The following is a 14,974-nucleotide window of genomic DNA, read 5'->3' as shown; positions in this document are numbered from 1 at the left end:
AAAAGATTTTTTTGGGAACATTATTCATTAGAATTAACATTTGTGTTGTATATAGTAGTCTTATGAATGTTTCACACCAAATTTTTTAGTTTGCTGTTATAAATACTTCACAATGACCTTGATGCCACTCAACAATATGTTACCGGCACCACTTCATTTTATAACAAAAATTATTTGTTTTTGCAATTAATAAGTATAAATAATTCACAGCGCGTACACCTATAGTTTTAATACTTAATACAATTAAATTAAAACAATCATAGTTTTGTTTTGGCTTACAACAAACAAATATGGAGGATGGTATTTTTGAATGTTTTGGTGAATGTTTACATATGATATGTATTGAATGTATTTATGAAGGATTAGTTAGTTTATGTTGTGATTATCAATGTAATCAAATTTGTTGTTGTTGTGTGGAGAGTGCTCTTACAGCTGCAAATACTGGAGGCTCACAGCCTCCAATAATACAACAACCAACCAAAACTGCTGTTTGATGGAGGAATATTATTATATTGTTAAAGGTAAATTCAATTTAATTCAAGTTTGAGAGCGTTAACTTGTGGAAGCTATTAATATTAATTAAGCAAATAAAAATGTGTTTAATTAATGTCAATTTAATTTGTTAATTAGTCAAGAAAGTATGCATAAATGCAACAAACTAAAGTAAAACAGGACTGATTCATTTATATGACTTGTTATTTTGTTTGAAAATGATGATTTAAAAACATTGCTAATTTTTCCCTTAAGTGCTGTCGTTCTAGAATTCAGATTACGATTGTGGTGTCAACAAATTTCTTATCGTAATAAACAAACCATAGACATGAAAGATAAATTGACGATCAAAATCGTCACAAAATAATAAAAACAAAATTGGTAGACTTTTTAATATATGAAAGGCTTAATATAAAATATTAACAAAAACAAGTGAAAACAAACAATTGACTGAGTTAATTGTTGAAATACCATGCATAGTCAGTGTTGATTTCTTTATCACATTACATATACATATATGTCACACATACATAACTGATATTCAAGTATAGTGCATACTATAAAATTTCCGCCTAATTGGCCCCCACACGGGTAAACAGTGATGTTTACGAAAAAATGTTTCGAACAAGAGTTGTTTATTTTTTCATAAGGAACATTTTTTTTATTTAAACTTTTGTTCTATCTCTAACGGTTTAGAAGATGGGTCCCACGGACCCAAGACCCAATTGACCTATGATGCTCATTTTCAAACTCGACCTCACTTTTTACGTCCTGAGAACGCTGTAAAATTTCAGCTCGATATCTTTTTTCGTTTTTGAGTAATGGTGTTCACAGACGGACGGACGGACGGACAACCGGAAATGGAAATTTTTTTCGTAGCATCAATATTTTTAAGCGTTACAAACTTGGGACGAAACTTAATCTTACTATGTATATTTCATTATATACATGGTATAAAAAGAAGATTAGGTATATCATTTGGTTCAAAGCACTATATTAGAATTAAATGAGAGGGTGGAAATTGACAATAACGACATGTTTGGAAGAATGGTGCTATTATATTTCCTCAATAATGTTATCAACGTGATATCTTATTATTTTATATCTGTTGCCGGAACAGTATGATAACATACATTGTTGGAAACCACACATAGGGAGAGTACCGGCAGTTGCCATATATCCCTAAATAATAAACGAAAATACATTTTTATAACATGTATATATGAAATATACATAGTTTAGTCCCAAGTTTGTAACGCTTAAAACTAATGATGCTAGGAAAAAAATTTTGTCATAGGTGTTCATAAAATCACCTAATTAGTCCATTTCCGGTTGTCCGTCCGTCTGTGAACACGATAACTCAAAAACGAAAAATGATATCGAGCTGAAATTTTTACAGCGTACTCAGGACGTAAAAAGTGAGGTCAAATTCATAAATGAGCATCATAGGTCAATTGGGTCTTGGGTCGTAGGACCCATCTTGTAAACCGTTAGAGATAGAACAAAAGTTTAAATGTAAAAAATGTTCCTTATCAAAAATTAAACAATTTGTTTGAAACATTTTTTCGTAAACATCACTGTTTACCCGTGAGGGCGCTAATTAGGCGGAAATTTTATAATATGTACTATACTTGATTATCAGTTATGTATGTGTCACATGTTTGTATGTGTTATGTGATAAAGAAATCAACACTGACTATGCATGGTATTTCAACAATTAACTCAGTAAATTGTTTCTTTCACTTGTTTTATTGAGTTAAATAATAATATTTGCAATAATTGCGCACATGGTATAAAAAGCAAAAAAAAAAACCAGGTCGAAATGGCTATATCTCGGTAAATTTTGAACCAAATAATTTTTCATTTAGCCATTTAAGAGGAAATTTAATCTAATTTTTTTACAATCCCCTTACCTATCTTTGCTCAAAAAAGAGATACAGGTAAAAAGAAAAAAAACACAAAAAATCGAAATTTTGTCAATTTTTTCCCTGTTTGTTTTAAATATTTTGGCATGAAAAAACTATATGTAGAGCTATTAAATAGTTTTTTTTTTTCTTTTTTTTTTTTCAATACTTCGTTTACGTGTTTCCAAACTTAAAACTCCAAATTTTGAGTGAAGAAATTATTTCATTTTACAGCAAGTATTAAAGAGACAATATACACGAGTTACATACGCATTTTTCTATGAAAACGGGACTAATTCATTTGCCGTACTTCCTCAATTACTTATTTTTCCTACGAAAGAGAGTACTTTCCTAATATGTATAAATCAAAACAAATTTTTTTCCTCGCACGATTACAATAGCTTATATGCTATAATTTTTTATTGCAAAAATGGAATGCTAAAACAACCTTGGACTATAAGGATTTGGGAAAAATATACTGGAAAAAAAGAAAAGAAAGAATCGTTCCGGAAAAAGGAGACCTGTGAACAAATAGATCAGGGAAAAAATAGATCCGAATTTTTATTCATAAACGAATAAATGAAATAGATCCGGCAAAATAGACCGGAAAAATAGATCGGGGAAAAAATAAGTTCGTCTCACGACGGTGTGGTATGATCTAGTGACTGCCGAACCAAGCATACTAACTGTGATATTATCAAATGTTACTAGATTTAAATTTATTTTCTAAAAGAAGTGAAAACCAACAATTGACTGAGTAAATTATTGAAATACCATATATAGATAATGTTGATGAAGTAATCGCTTGTTTTTTGACGACACGTAAGTAAGGAAAGATATCCACTTTTAGATAACCACACATTCATAACTAATACTCCCACATAATACATACTATAAAATTTGCATCTCTAATTTGTGCCCTCACGGGTAAACAGAGATGTTTGCAAAAACATGTTTCCCACAAAACTAGTTCATTTTTTATAAGAAACATTTGTACATTTAAACTTTTGTTGTATCACTAACGGTTCACAGGATGGGTCCTACAGACCCAAGACCCAATTGATCTATGTTGCTCATTTACGAACTTGACCTCTTTTTACGCCCTAAGCACGCTTTAAAAATTTTAGCTTGATATCTCTTTTCGTTTTTGAGCAATCAGACAACCGGACAGACAGACAACCGGAAATGGACTAATTAGGTGATTGTATGAACGAACACCTATACTAAAATTTTGTTCATAGCATCAATATTTTTAAGCGTTACAAACTTGGGACTAAACTTATTCTACCTTGATATATTTTATATACATGGTATGATAATAAATTTAATTATTTATTATATGATTATGTTTATGTTTATAATATCTTCATTTTTTTTTTAAACATCTCCCTTTTCTGTAATAGTGTCCCATTTTTGAACGCAAGGGCTAAAAACTTCAAAAAATATCCAACTCACATTATTACAACTATACAGAGTTATAAAAAAAATAATATAAGAAATGTTGAAGGCAACAAAAATGAAATAGATCCTAAAATTCTTAAAAACTAAATTCGGAAAAAAACACCTGAAAACAGTAACTGACTATTAATAAGTATTAAATATTAATAAAGTCGTAAATTTTTTCTTTCGGATCTATTTTTTCTGAGTCTTATTTATATTTTCGGTGAACTTTTTCCGTATTTATTTTTCTAAACCTATTTTTACCGATTTCCGTCTAGTACATTACATAATCGTGTTTCATTTTGTTTAAACAGGCGTGTACTTCAAAAAAGATGATATCATACGTATGCGACGTCCACCCATTACCTAGAATTATGCTTGTTTTGTGGTATTAAATAATATGTGTTGACCTTACTTGCTCCGTATGACTACAGCGCATACAAACACATGTGTTTTTGTTCAATAATATTAACCAAACATTTTTACTGTTGATATTGAGTTTAATACACTACGTTCTACGTTTTAAAAATAAATTATTCTTATCTTTATAAACATTTAAATTATTATTTTAAGTGTTATTATTGAAAATAAATAATTGTTGTTAATAAAATGAGTGATTGTGATTGTGATTGTGGCGATTGTGATTGTGATTGTGGCGATTGCGATTGTGATTGTACTGGAAATAATGATGGGGGTGATTGTTGTTGTTGCACCGACGATTGTTGTGGCAATGATTGTTGTAATTGTTGTGTAGACGATTGTGGTCAATGCTGCTATGATTTTTGGAATTTTATCTGTTTCAAGTGCATTTATCAAACATTATTATGTTCGATTGGTGATTCAAATAATGACATTTGTTGTTGTTTATGTTGCTTAGATACAAGTTCCACTCAGCAGCACAACCAATCTTTTATTCCAATAATTGATGGTACTTCTACCCAACAACAACAGAAACCTCAGCCAATTCAACAACAGCCCAAAAAACAAAAAAAGGGAGAAGAGGACGAAGAAGAGGAAGAACAACAGCCTTTGCAACAAGACACCGTAGAAAAATCGCCCCAACTATCGGAAACTTGAGTCGTCAACAATTTTGTTGGTAATTTAATTTGATTGCTTCTTGTCTAGGAATAGAGCCGTATAGGTATTTCTTCTTAATTAATAGGGTTGGGTTGTTTGGCAGTGGGTTTGTTAATTACTATATTAATACAACAGTTAATTGATTAAACAGATCAGTTAGGAATACGTTAACCTTATAGGCAAATTACCAAACATCAGAATAATACTTGTTCATGGTAACATCGTTAACAAAGTAGAATGTAAAAAAATTTATTCATATAGATGGACTTTGACCTCGCGAACTTCCGCATGATAAGCAAGCATCGTAATCACAAGACCATGGCCTCATGAAAGAATATTAATATTTCAAGTAATTTTCTTAAAAGTATCAGTAGGACACTTTTTGTATCCAGCTCTCGCCGAACGTGAATAAAGAACTGAGTTCCCATAAAAAAAATTCGTAGCGCAGGAGCTGCGTTAGCTAAGTGAATACCCTCAGAGATTGAAAAAATAACACATTTTTCTTTCTTAAAATCTAATATTACATTTTTAATTTTTCAAGAATTTTTTTTCGAAAACTAAGCGTCTAGAAGATCAATCTTTGAGAGTACTTTTTTGCTTAAAACTGATTAAAAAATACAAAAATATTTTTTAATTTGGAAAAATTCAAAATTTTGTACTTTACAACCCCCCCCCCCCCCCCGCTTGTTTATCGCTTGATTTTTCTCATTAACGAACTTGATCTCTCAAATACCAAAACTCTTCTATTAAATTTAAGTCCGATTAGATTAAAATTTGGTATCAAGAAGGGTTTTGGTATTTGAAAGGTCAAGTTCGTAAATGAGAAAAATCAACCGATAAACAAGGAGGGAGGGGATCTGTAGAGTACAAAATTTTGAATTTTTCCAAATTAAAAAATATTTTTGTATTTTTTAATCAGTTATGGTCATTTTTGACATCTAGTAGGTAGAATCGATGAACATTTGAAAAAAATTTTCCAAAATTCTTCTATCAGTATAAAAGCAATAGCCCCATTTTCTTTCGCTAAAATAGCCAAATCGAAATTTTATTTTATTCATTGCAATACATTTTGTGAGATTAATAAATTGTTTAATTTCAGGACTCATGGATAAGGAGTCACAGCTCAAATACCAATTACAATTTTCAAAACTGATGCAAGACAGTGAAAATGAAGAACTATTATTTGCTCAGGAAAATAAGGACTCTCTTCTCAAAAAAATGAAACATATATTGACAAAAAAAAATTTTTTTTAACTAATAAACTTACTTTTTTATTACATTAATAGTGCTATTGTTTGGGAGAAAAATTACAGCTTTGCTCAACTTTCTTTAGTAACGAAAGAAAACGGTGTAAATTGCTTCTATTTAATGGCTGTGATTGTTTTAAATATGCATCTGCTGGATAAAGAAATAATTTACCCGTATGTTATTTTAACTTCCAAATATTATTAGTGGTAATTTCTTTCAGGAATATATGAAAAATGCTTTTCTATTTGATTTTAATAAGTTAATACTAATAATATTAATATATACAGTCATATTTTTAATATTTTTTTTTAATTTCTATTACGCAGCACGTAACAGGTATCTCTCGACGAAATAACCAATAACAAAAGTATACAATTCAATGTTGGGAAAATCACACTACAAATAATTCTTAAGGAAATAAATACAGAAGGGATGTACAGAGTGGCTTTTTTAAATTGACATATGCGTGAAAATTGAAAAAAAGCTTTATACCCATTGAAATCTTTCAAACAAAAAATGCTGGGTCAACAGGTTCCTATTTTAGGCAGACATTAAACTTGGCCCAGGTTTTCAGTCTCAATAAATAGCTCACTCTATTTCATAACTGGTAATAGATAGATATGAAATAGAATGAGCTATTCATTGAGACTGAAAACCCTGGCCAACTTTATTGTCTGCGTAAAATAAGCACCTGTGGACCCAACATTTTTAACTGGTGATAGATATTTAAATTAGAAAGTTGTTAGGGATTAAAAAAGGAACATTTTTTGTTCGAAATATTTTTCTGCAAACTGTACAGTTTAGTCAAAAACGGACTGAAAAGTTTTACCCAAACTTGTTTTTTAGAATTAAGATTGTTATTTCGTATAATTGTGTTTCGTAAATCTAGGCACTCTTCGAAAATTTTTTTTCAATAAATCCATTAAAAGTGGTTCGTTTTTCTATAGATTTTGAACTATAGAATGAACAAAGCACACTATATTTTTGCTATCAAAAATTAAAAGCTAGATTTTTGCTATCAATTACTGTCTATAAACTATTCGATTTACAAAAAAAGTTTCAAAAAAAAAAGGTTTGCGTATTTATAAAGGAGAACTTCTTATTTAAAGTGTTCATCTAATGTTTGTCAGTTAGGAATCAGAGCAATGTTTTAATTGAACCTGAAAATAAGATCAAATGTCAGTTTAAAATATGAAGCATTTTTCTCGATTAAATTTATATTTAAAATATATTTTTAAGCATTACAAACTTGGAACTAAACTTAGTATGCTTTGATATATTTCATATATACATGGTCTAATAATAAAGAACCTTGGAATATTTGGTGTATATTTTCTTTATCGGCAAATAACTGGTTCTAAGAAGCTCGTATAAAGGCATATTTAATGCATTTTAAAGAGAAATAAAAAAACAAACATTCGATTGCACACGGTCAATTTCTTGTATAAATACTTATGCACCTCGTATATATTCTTAAAATTCATATCAAATGAATCAATACATTTTCTCAGCATAACATCTCTGCGCAAAAAATATTAAGGAATTATATTTGAGATATTGATTCTATTGAAACTAGAAATTGCAAGCTACCGGATCATATATGTTTCATTTCGATCCAATCTTTTTTCGTCGAGATATAATTGTTTGAAAAATCGAAAACATTAATAATATTTTTTAGAATGTCCGCCTTTTTTTTGGCTGGGCAGTATATATACACGAAATAAATACGCTTTATAAATTACTATACTATACATAATTTTAAGTAAATATTTTTTGTACTTACGTCTATAACTATTATATTTAAAAAATTTTACTTCTTCAAGGATGTATGAGCATGACAACATTGATTGATTTAAAGGCTCAAAATTTTTGTATATTTAGATTTTTACTCAAAGAATATGTGATTAAAATTTCAGCTTAGGTATCCATGCAAATTTTTAAGAAAAAAATCATTGAAAATCGATTTTAAATATTTTGCATGTAAAAATATCTCAAAAAACGACATATTTTGAAATTTTTTTTTAAATTTTCTTGGAACGAATTAAAACAAATTTAAAAAATCTTTGATAGAAAGTAAACATATAAGCAATGACCTTGAAAAGAAAAAAAAACCAAGTGTCTCCATCCAAATAAGGGATTCAGGCAGGCCAAATTTAAGGTTGAAATTATTTTTATCTTATTTTCAACTTTAATGATGAATTTTATTATAACTTCATGTATATATGTAGAAAAAAAATAGCTTGGTTTTCGAAATATCGAAATCTGAATAACTAAACAAAATTTTCAATTTTTGATATTTTGAAAATTACGAATATAAAAAAATTTTTTTATATTCGACTTTTCGTCGTTATATTATCAAATGGTAACGTAATTCACCATTAAAATTTAAAATATATATTTTTAAATTTGCACCCCCGCTACCGTGTTCATACATACTTAAAAAGAATAAATAAATAAAAATGTTCAGTGTTTCTTTATTACACAAATAAATTCAATAAAAAAGAAGTGAAGATAACCATTAACTGAGTTAATTTTTTTATTATCCTCTATTTGTTTGAGTGCTAATAGTGGGACAAACAACCATTTTCACCTCTCTATACATTCGAAAATATCTTACTAAAAATTGTAACAAACTAGCTGTGAACTACCCGCTTTGCTGGGCAACATCCCCACTTGCACCCCTCCCTCCACATTTCCTTGCGTTGGATAACAGTTTTGTAATGTACACGTCATGCTCTTTTATTTGATACCCCACTTAGGTATATTTGTAAATATTCGATAATTCCTTCCCACTTTCTCGCTAAACCTTTCTACCCTCCAAAGGTTAAAAGTAGATAAAAACAATAGAGCTTTGAAGCTGGTTGTATATCGTGTCAATATTTGAGCTTAATCGATGCACAACTTTTTTAGTTTTTGAAGCATATCCCTTTCAACCCCTATTTCAACCCCTTACTCTACTATAATATGGATGTATTATACATAAAAACCTTCCTCTTGAATCACTCTATCTATTTAAAAAAGCCGCATCAAAATCCGTTGCGTAGTTTCAAAGATTTAAGCGTACAAAGGGACATAGGGACAGAAAAAGCGACTTTGTTTTATAATATGTAGTGAAGTGCTTCTGGCTTATTTTCCAGTCATCCTTAATGTCAGCCCTTGAACGTTTTTGTCAAAAATCTATTAAGGTGATTTTTTCCCTACAGTATTGTAAACAAGTTTTGGGTTACTGCACGGTACATACATATAAACTAAATACATGCTTTGTAGTCAAATAATGTGTTAATTTTAGCTTTACAATACCACGCAACTACAAAAATATATAATATATTGTGTGCAAGTGCTGCTTATAAATTCGATAATATATATATCTCTCTTCAATCATCAATACTCTAAGTATAGTCGTCTCTGTTCATCAAATGATGGAACTTCGATGAACTCATAATTAAATTAAAATTTTGGTTTTATATCATCGACAACCTTATATTTTTATGGTATTATAATAAACTACAATATTGTCTAAATATTTTAGCTAGCTTTTTATCACACTCTCTAGATTTTTTGATATAGAAATATCCAATTGAAAAGGATAACTTATATGATTCATCATTTTTTCAGCCAACTTTGAACGATAACATAGGAATAAAATAATAATAAAAAACCCGATGACATGGGAATTTTTTGTGACTTTTGGAAATTTTGTTATTCAAAAAATGTTATTATAAAGTTTTACTGAAATTCCTAGTATTATTCAATTCTTGCATATCTCCTAAAAATAATTATTCCCAAAAAAACTCATATTGTCATTCGAAAGTACGAAAACTGCAATCAAAATGGAAAGCGTTTTGACATTTTTTTTTAATGATAATAAGTGAAGGCTTAGGAACTGTTGTGCAGTGTGAAAATGGAAGTTGGTGATAATCAAGTACAACAATGCATGAAGAACAAGAAACCATTAAGTTAGCTATTTTAGTTCAGTTAAGGAGGATCCCTCACCAGTAATAGAAAAAAATAAATTAGTAGAAAATGATCCAAATTTTTAGTATGTTGTAGTTAACGATACATATTATTAAATCAAAAAAAAAATGTGGGTATCTTATCGAACAATTAAGAGAGTTTTTATTAATTTACAAGTGAAAACAAACAATTGACTGAGTTAATTGTTGAAATACCATGTACAGACAGTGTTGATGCGCAATCGTTTGTTTTTTGACGTCACGTAAATAACAAAAGATATTCACTTTTAAATAGACACACACACAACTGATATTCCTATATTAATACATACTATAAAATTTGCACCTAATTAACGCCCTCGTGGGTAAACAGTGATGTTTACAAAAAAAATGTTTCAAACAAAAGTTTTTTATTTTTTTATAAGGAACATTTTTTACATTTAAACTTTTGTTCTATCTCTAACGGTTTACAAGATGGGTCCTACGGACCCAAGACCCAATTGACCTATGATGCTCATTTACGAACTTGACCTCACTTTTTACGTCCTGAGTACGCTGTAAAAATTTCAGCTCGATATATTTTTTCGTTTTTGAGTTATCGTGTCCACAGATGGACGGACGGACGGACAGACAACCGGAAATGGATTAATTAGGTGATTCTATGAACACCTATACCAAAATTTTTTTCGTAGCATCAATATTTTTAAGCGTTACAAACTTGGGACGAAACTTAATATACTATGTATATTTCATATATACATGGTATAAAAATACACTAAATAACATACCATCCTCATATCATGCTATGTTATTTAGTGTATTTTTAATTAATTAATTACTCTCTTAATTGATCGATAAGATACCCAAATTTTTTTTTAATTTAATAATATGTTTCGTTAACTACAACATAAAAATTTGGATCATTTTCTACTAATTTATTTTTTTCTATTACTGGTGAGGGATCCTCCTTAAGTTAGATATTTACATTAAAATGTGCCATTTTTAAGAATTTCTTCTCAAAAAATTATGACCAGGTGTCATTCGATGCTTAATTGTATTCAGTTTTATGAAAAATTTCCCACGAAAAATAAAGTTTCGAAAGTTACGAACAAGAGAGTGGGGGTTGTTGAAAATATCTCAAAAACTATTACAAATATTTGTATTTTTCTCGATCTCAATTTTTGATACCTGAGTATTAACAGGTAAAAAAGTTTCCAGTAAGAAAGTTTTTAACCAACAAATTCTGAAAATAAAAACATATTTTTTTTTTTCGAAAAACAAGTCATTTACTTTTTTTTCTAGCTATACTTACAGTTTTAAGCCTTAAAAAATCGTAAAATCTGTCATCGAAAATTAAGATCTAGGAAAAAACATTTCAAACCAAAGTTGTTTTTTAGCCAAAGAGAACAAGAATCACCTATTTGATTATAAAGATCACCTGGTATAAAAAAACTTAACACAGTATTTCGATTTCCTCTAAAAATTAGCCGATATATTCATTCTTGACTTTCCATTTCGTTTTCGAAATATAAGGGTGGAAACTTTTAAGACACTTATCCTGTAAATTACATTGTTCATACAGATTATTATATTTGTTAATATTTTTAGAATCATTTTAAAAATCACTTTCACGTGACTCGTGAAAAAATTCTCGATATTGCCACAAACTTTAAACTGATTAGTATGAGGTTTTGATTATTCTAAAATAGAACAACAATTTAATAATAGATTGGAACATTTTGGGGCCACTCGTTAAAACTAGGAGTGCACTTAGTTTGTTTACAGGATAAGTACCTATCAAAAGTACATAAAATAGGTAATATAGGAGTTCGTAACTCTTGTCACATAATGCACTAAATTACGGAAGTTATTTTTTTATTTAAATAGGTTCAGTATCAAGAATGTAAATAGCTGGCAATGGTGACATTTGCTGTTGTTTGTGTTGTTGGGATAATGCAGCTACCACTCACCCCAATCATTCTATTATTCCAATTACTGATCCTATTTATGTCCAACAGAATGCACAGCAACCAATTCAACAACAACCCAAAAAGAATCCAGAAGAGGAACAGCCATTGCAACAAGTTCAACAAGGTCAACCATCTCCAATATCTGAAATTTGAATTGCGTTCACAATTTTCTGGTAATTGAATCGTATTAGATCTAATTTAAAATAGGATCCACAATAATAGGGCTTTTATCTTTTTGGTTAACTATATTTAAATATTTAAACATGTCATTGCTCTCAAATGGTACAGCTTTGTAAGATAAATTCAGATTAATCGATTTAGTTTTAAGATATCCTAAGACTAGTGCCTTTTGCAGCCACATACATTTATAATATCGTCAATGGTTAGCATCCCAAAAAAATTTATACATACTGTAATACGTTTTTTTTCTAATTTATTATTATTTTATGCTTTTAAAGTATAACCCAAGCAAAATAATGGCTGATATTAGACTAGAAGCAGGGATTAAAATTTGTAGGTATCTTCAACTTGCGAGCATTACGAAAAATTATTGAAAAAAATTCAAAAAAGTTTTCTAGCAAATACTTCGAAAAATTTTCAAAACTTCCGACACCAGGTACAAATGGGTCTTAGTAGCGATACAAGGCTGCTTTTTTGGTACTTTTTTTTGCTTTCGAAACGTTGTTTCAAACTCCTCTAAGGGGTCCAAATAACACACCAAAAAAGCAGCTTTATATTGCTGTTCGGCCCCATTTGTACCAGGTGTCGAAAATTTTTGGAAGTATTTGCAAGAAAACTTTTTGGATTTTAATAAATTTTTCATAAGGCTCGCAAGGTGAAGCTACCTACAAATTTCCACTCCTCCATCTTTTATATTTTTGGAGAAAATGGACACCATAGTTTTGCTCTAATTTGCCCCAGCACGAGAAAACAATAATGTTTACGAAAAAATTTTTCATTCCCCGGATTCCCCATTAAGGAATTAATCTGCGATTAATTCCTTAAATTTATCATTCCCCGGAAATCGTACATAATAAAAAAATCATAAGCTTATTTATTGATTGTAATATATTTTGTGAGATTATTTTATTTGAGATTGTCTACTTGTTTAATTTCAGGACTGATGGAAAAAGAGTTTAATTACCAACTACACCACAGTAAGTTGGGAAATGAAGAACTCGTTTTTGCTTGGAAAGACAAGAATATTCGTCGCAAAGAACGAAACAATTTTTTACAAATATATTTTTTTTAACAAAAGCAACTCTTTCCTTATTACCTTTCATAGTATACTCTAGATCAGAAAGTCCTTCTCTATTTGTCTCTTACCCAGGACCAGAAAGTTACATTTCATAGTTAGGCTATGGATCACATACGCTATGGCCTCTAGCATTATGGACATTGGTTGCATACTAATTTACGATTCTAGGCCAGAAAGTTGGTTGCCCTGATATGGCGGTCGGAAGGCGATTTAAAGGTGTTTTTTTGAAATGTTTTATGACTCCTTAAGGGAGTGTGAAACTGCATTTTCCAGCAACCAAGTTTTGCATTTTCTTTTCAATTTATTTGTTATTTTTTTAACTTAGCAAAGAAATCTTACTCCGGTTGTATAACTTTTATATGCTTGCAAAACGTAGTTTCACACTCCTCTACTCAAAAACATACCAAAACAGTAGCTGTGCATCGCGTTTTGCTATTTTAGTTGTTTTTTTTTTGTTGTTAGATTTTAATGGCGTAAGGTGCAGAATTCAATCTTTAATTCTAATAAAAAAAAAAAAGTTGGAACGAAAATGCAAAAGGTAAGTAGATAAAAGTTTGTGTGGAACCATTTTTCGTTTTTTTGTTTCATCTTAATTTATTTTATTATTATTACTTAACCGAGTGGGAAGTCAATCCTCCTTCAAATGTGCTTGGCGTGAAGCTAAGTTTCGTATTACTAGACTAGTTATTTACCAAAAAAAAAAGTTTCTGAAATCTTACAAATTTGGAAAAAAGTTTTATTTATTGCAAGTTATGGGATAGCTGTTACTTTATAAAATCATAAAAACCCTTTAAATTGGGAGGAAATATTCGTCTTAAAAAAGGTGTTTTATTCGAAAAAGGCATATTTCGACATGATGCACGTATATCAGAATCTTACAAGAGAAAAATTCAATCAAATCACTGTAAAAAAAATGATTTTGTATCTTTAATCGTTTTAGAGAAGTTTGTGATTAAAAAATATTAAAAAATAAGATTTTTTGTTTCGACCGAAGTTCCCATAAATGAAATTGAATTAAAAAAAGGTTAAGGGGTCAAATTTACTTAAAATTTTTTATTTTTGAGTGCTGAACAAAAAACTTGTTTTTTTATACTTTTTAATCACGATTTTCTCGAAAACGTTGTAAAAGCGGACTGATCGAAAAAAAAATACAAGAAACCCTGTTTATAGCAAATTGATTGAACTGTTTCTTTTCTTGTAAAATTTTTTTAAAACACCCGTTTGTGAGGGGATATGCATTCCTTGAATTTGAAGCTTTTGTATGGTTGCATGAAACTATCACCTAAAATCCTATAAAAAAAATACCTGTTCGAAATTTGTGAGAGATAATAGGGAATATTCATGAAATTTAAATTTGGTTCAATCAAATATTTTTCTTTTCTGTAACTTTAATGACTGGACATTTCAACTAAACCATTATTTTAGTAATTAATATCTTTTTAATAACTTAAAATTAATTAATAAAAGTACAAATTCAGTGAAGGCATTTAAAAATTTCTAAAACGGAAATACAAATTTTTTTACGGACGTGACATTATAGTACGGGTTTGTCAAATTTGTTGACATACTGTATGATATTAATTACTTACATTTTATATGGTATTTCCTTAAATTATACTATTCTACGACTTT

General features: G+C 29.3%; 1 protein-coding gene and 1 long non-coding RNA gene across 3 annotated transcripts; both read left to right on the top strand.

Annotated features, from left to right (window-relative positions):
- The first annotated feature begins 203 nt into the window (after positions 1-203).
- Positions 204-6,057, top strand: LOC123300805 (keratin-associated protein 5-4-like). Of its 2 annotated transcripts, none has more exons than XM_044883459.1 (3): positions 204-521; positions 4,714-4,932; positions 6,013-6,057. In XM_044883459.1, the coding sequence occupies exons 1-2, from the start codon at positions 494-496 to the stop codon at positions 4,911-4,913; spliced, it is 228 nt and encodes a 75-aa protein (XP_044739394.1). In that variant the 5' UTR covers positions 204-493; the 3' UTR covers positions 4,914-4,932; positions 6,013-6,057. The 2 variants fall into 2 exon arrangements, with proteins under 2 accessions (XP_044739394.1, XP_044739393.1); XM_044883458.1 differs by having other exon boundaries at positions 4,151-4,932.
- A 3,270-nt stretch (positions 6,058-9,327) lies between these two features.
- On the top strand, positions 9,328-13,591 carry LOC123300809. Its single transcript, XR_006535399.1, has 3 exons — positions 9,328-9,368; positions 12,026-12,257; positions 13,203-13,591. It is a non-coding gene; the product is annotated as an uncharacterized LOC123300809 (long non-coding RNA).
- Positions 13,592-14,974: the final 1,383 nt, after the last annotated feature.

Source organism: Chrysoperla carnea, chromosome 5 (assembly GCF_905475395.1).
Source record: "Chrysoperla carnea chromosome 5, inChrCarn1.1, whole genome shotgun sequence".
In the NCBI taxonomy this organism is placed as follows: Eukaryota; Metazoa; Arthropoda; class Insecta; order Neuroptera; family Chrysopidae; genus Chrysoperla; species Chrysoperla carnea.
This window is presented reverse-complemented; position numbering and strand designations above follow the sequence as displayed.

Excerpts from the sequence above, each read along its gene's own strand:
- LOC123300805 (XM_044883458.1), top strand. The coding sequence starts at position 4,446 with ATGAGTGATTGTGATTGTGATTGTGGCGATTGTGATTGTGATTGTGGC.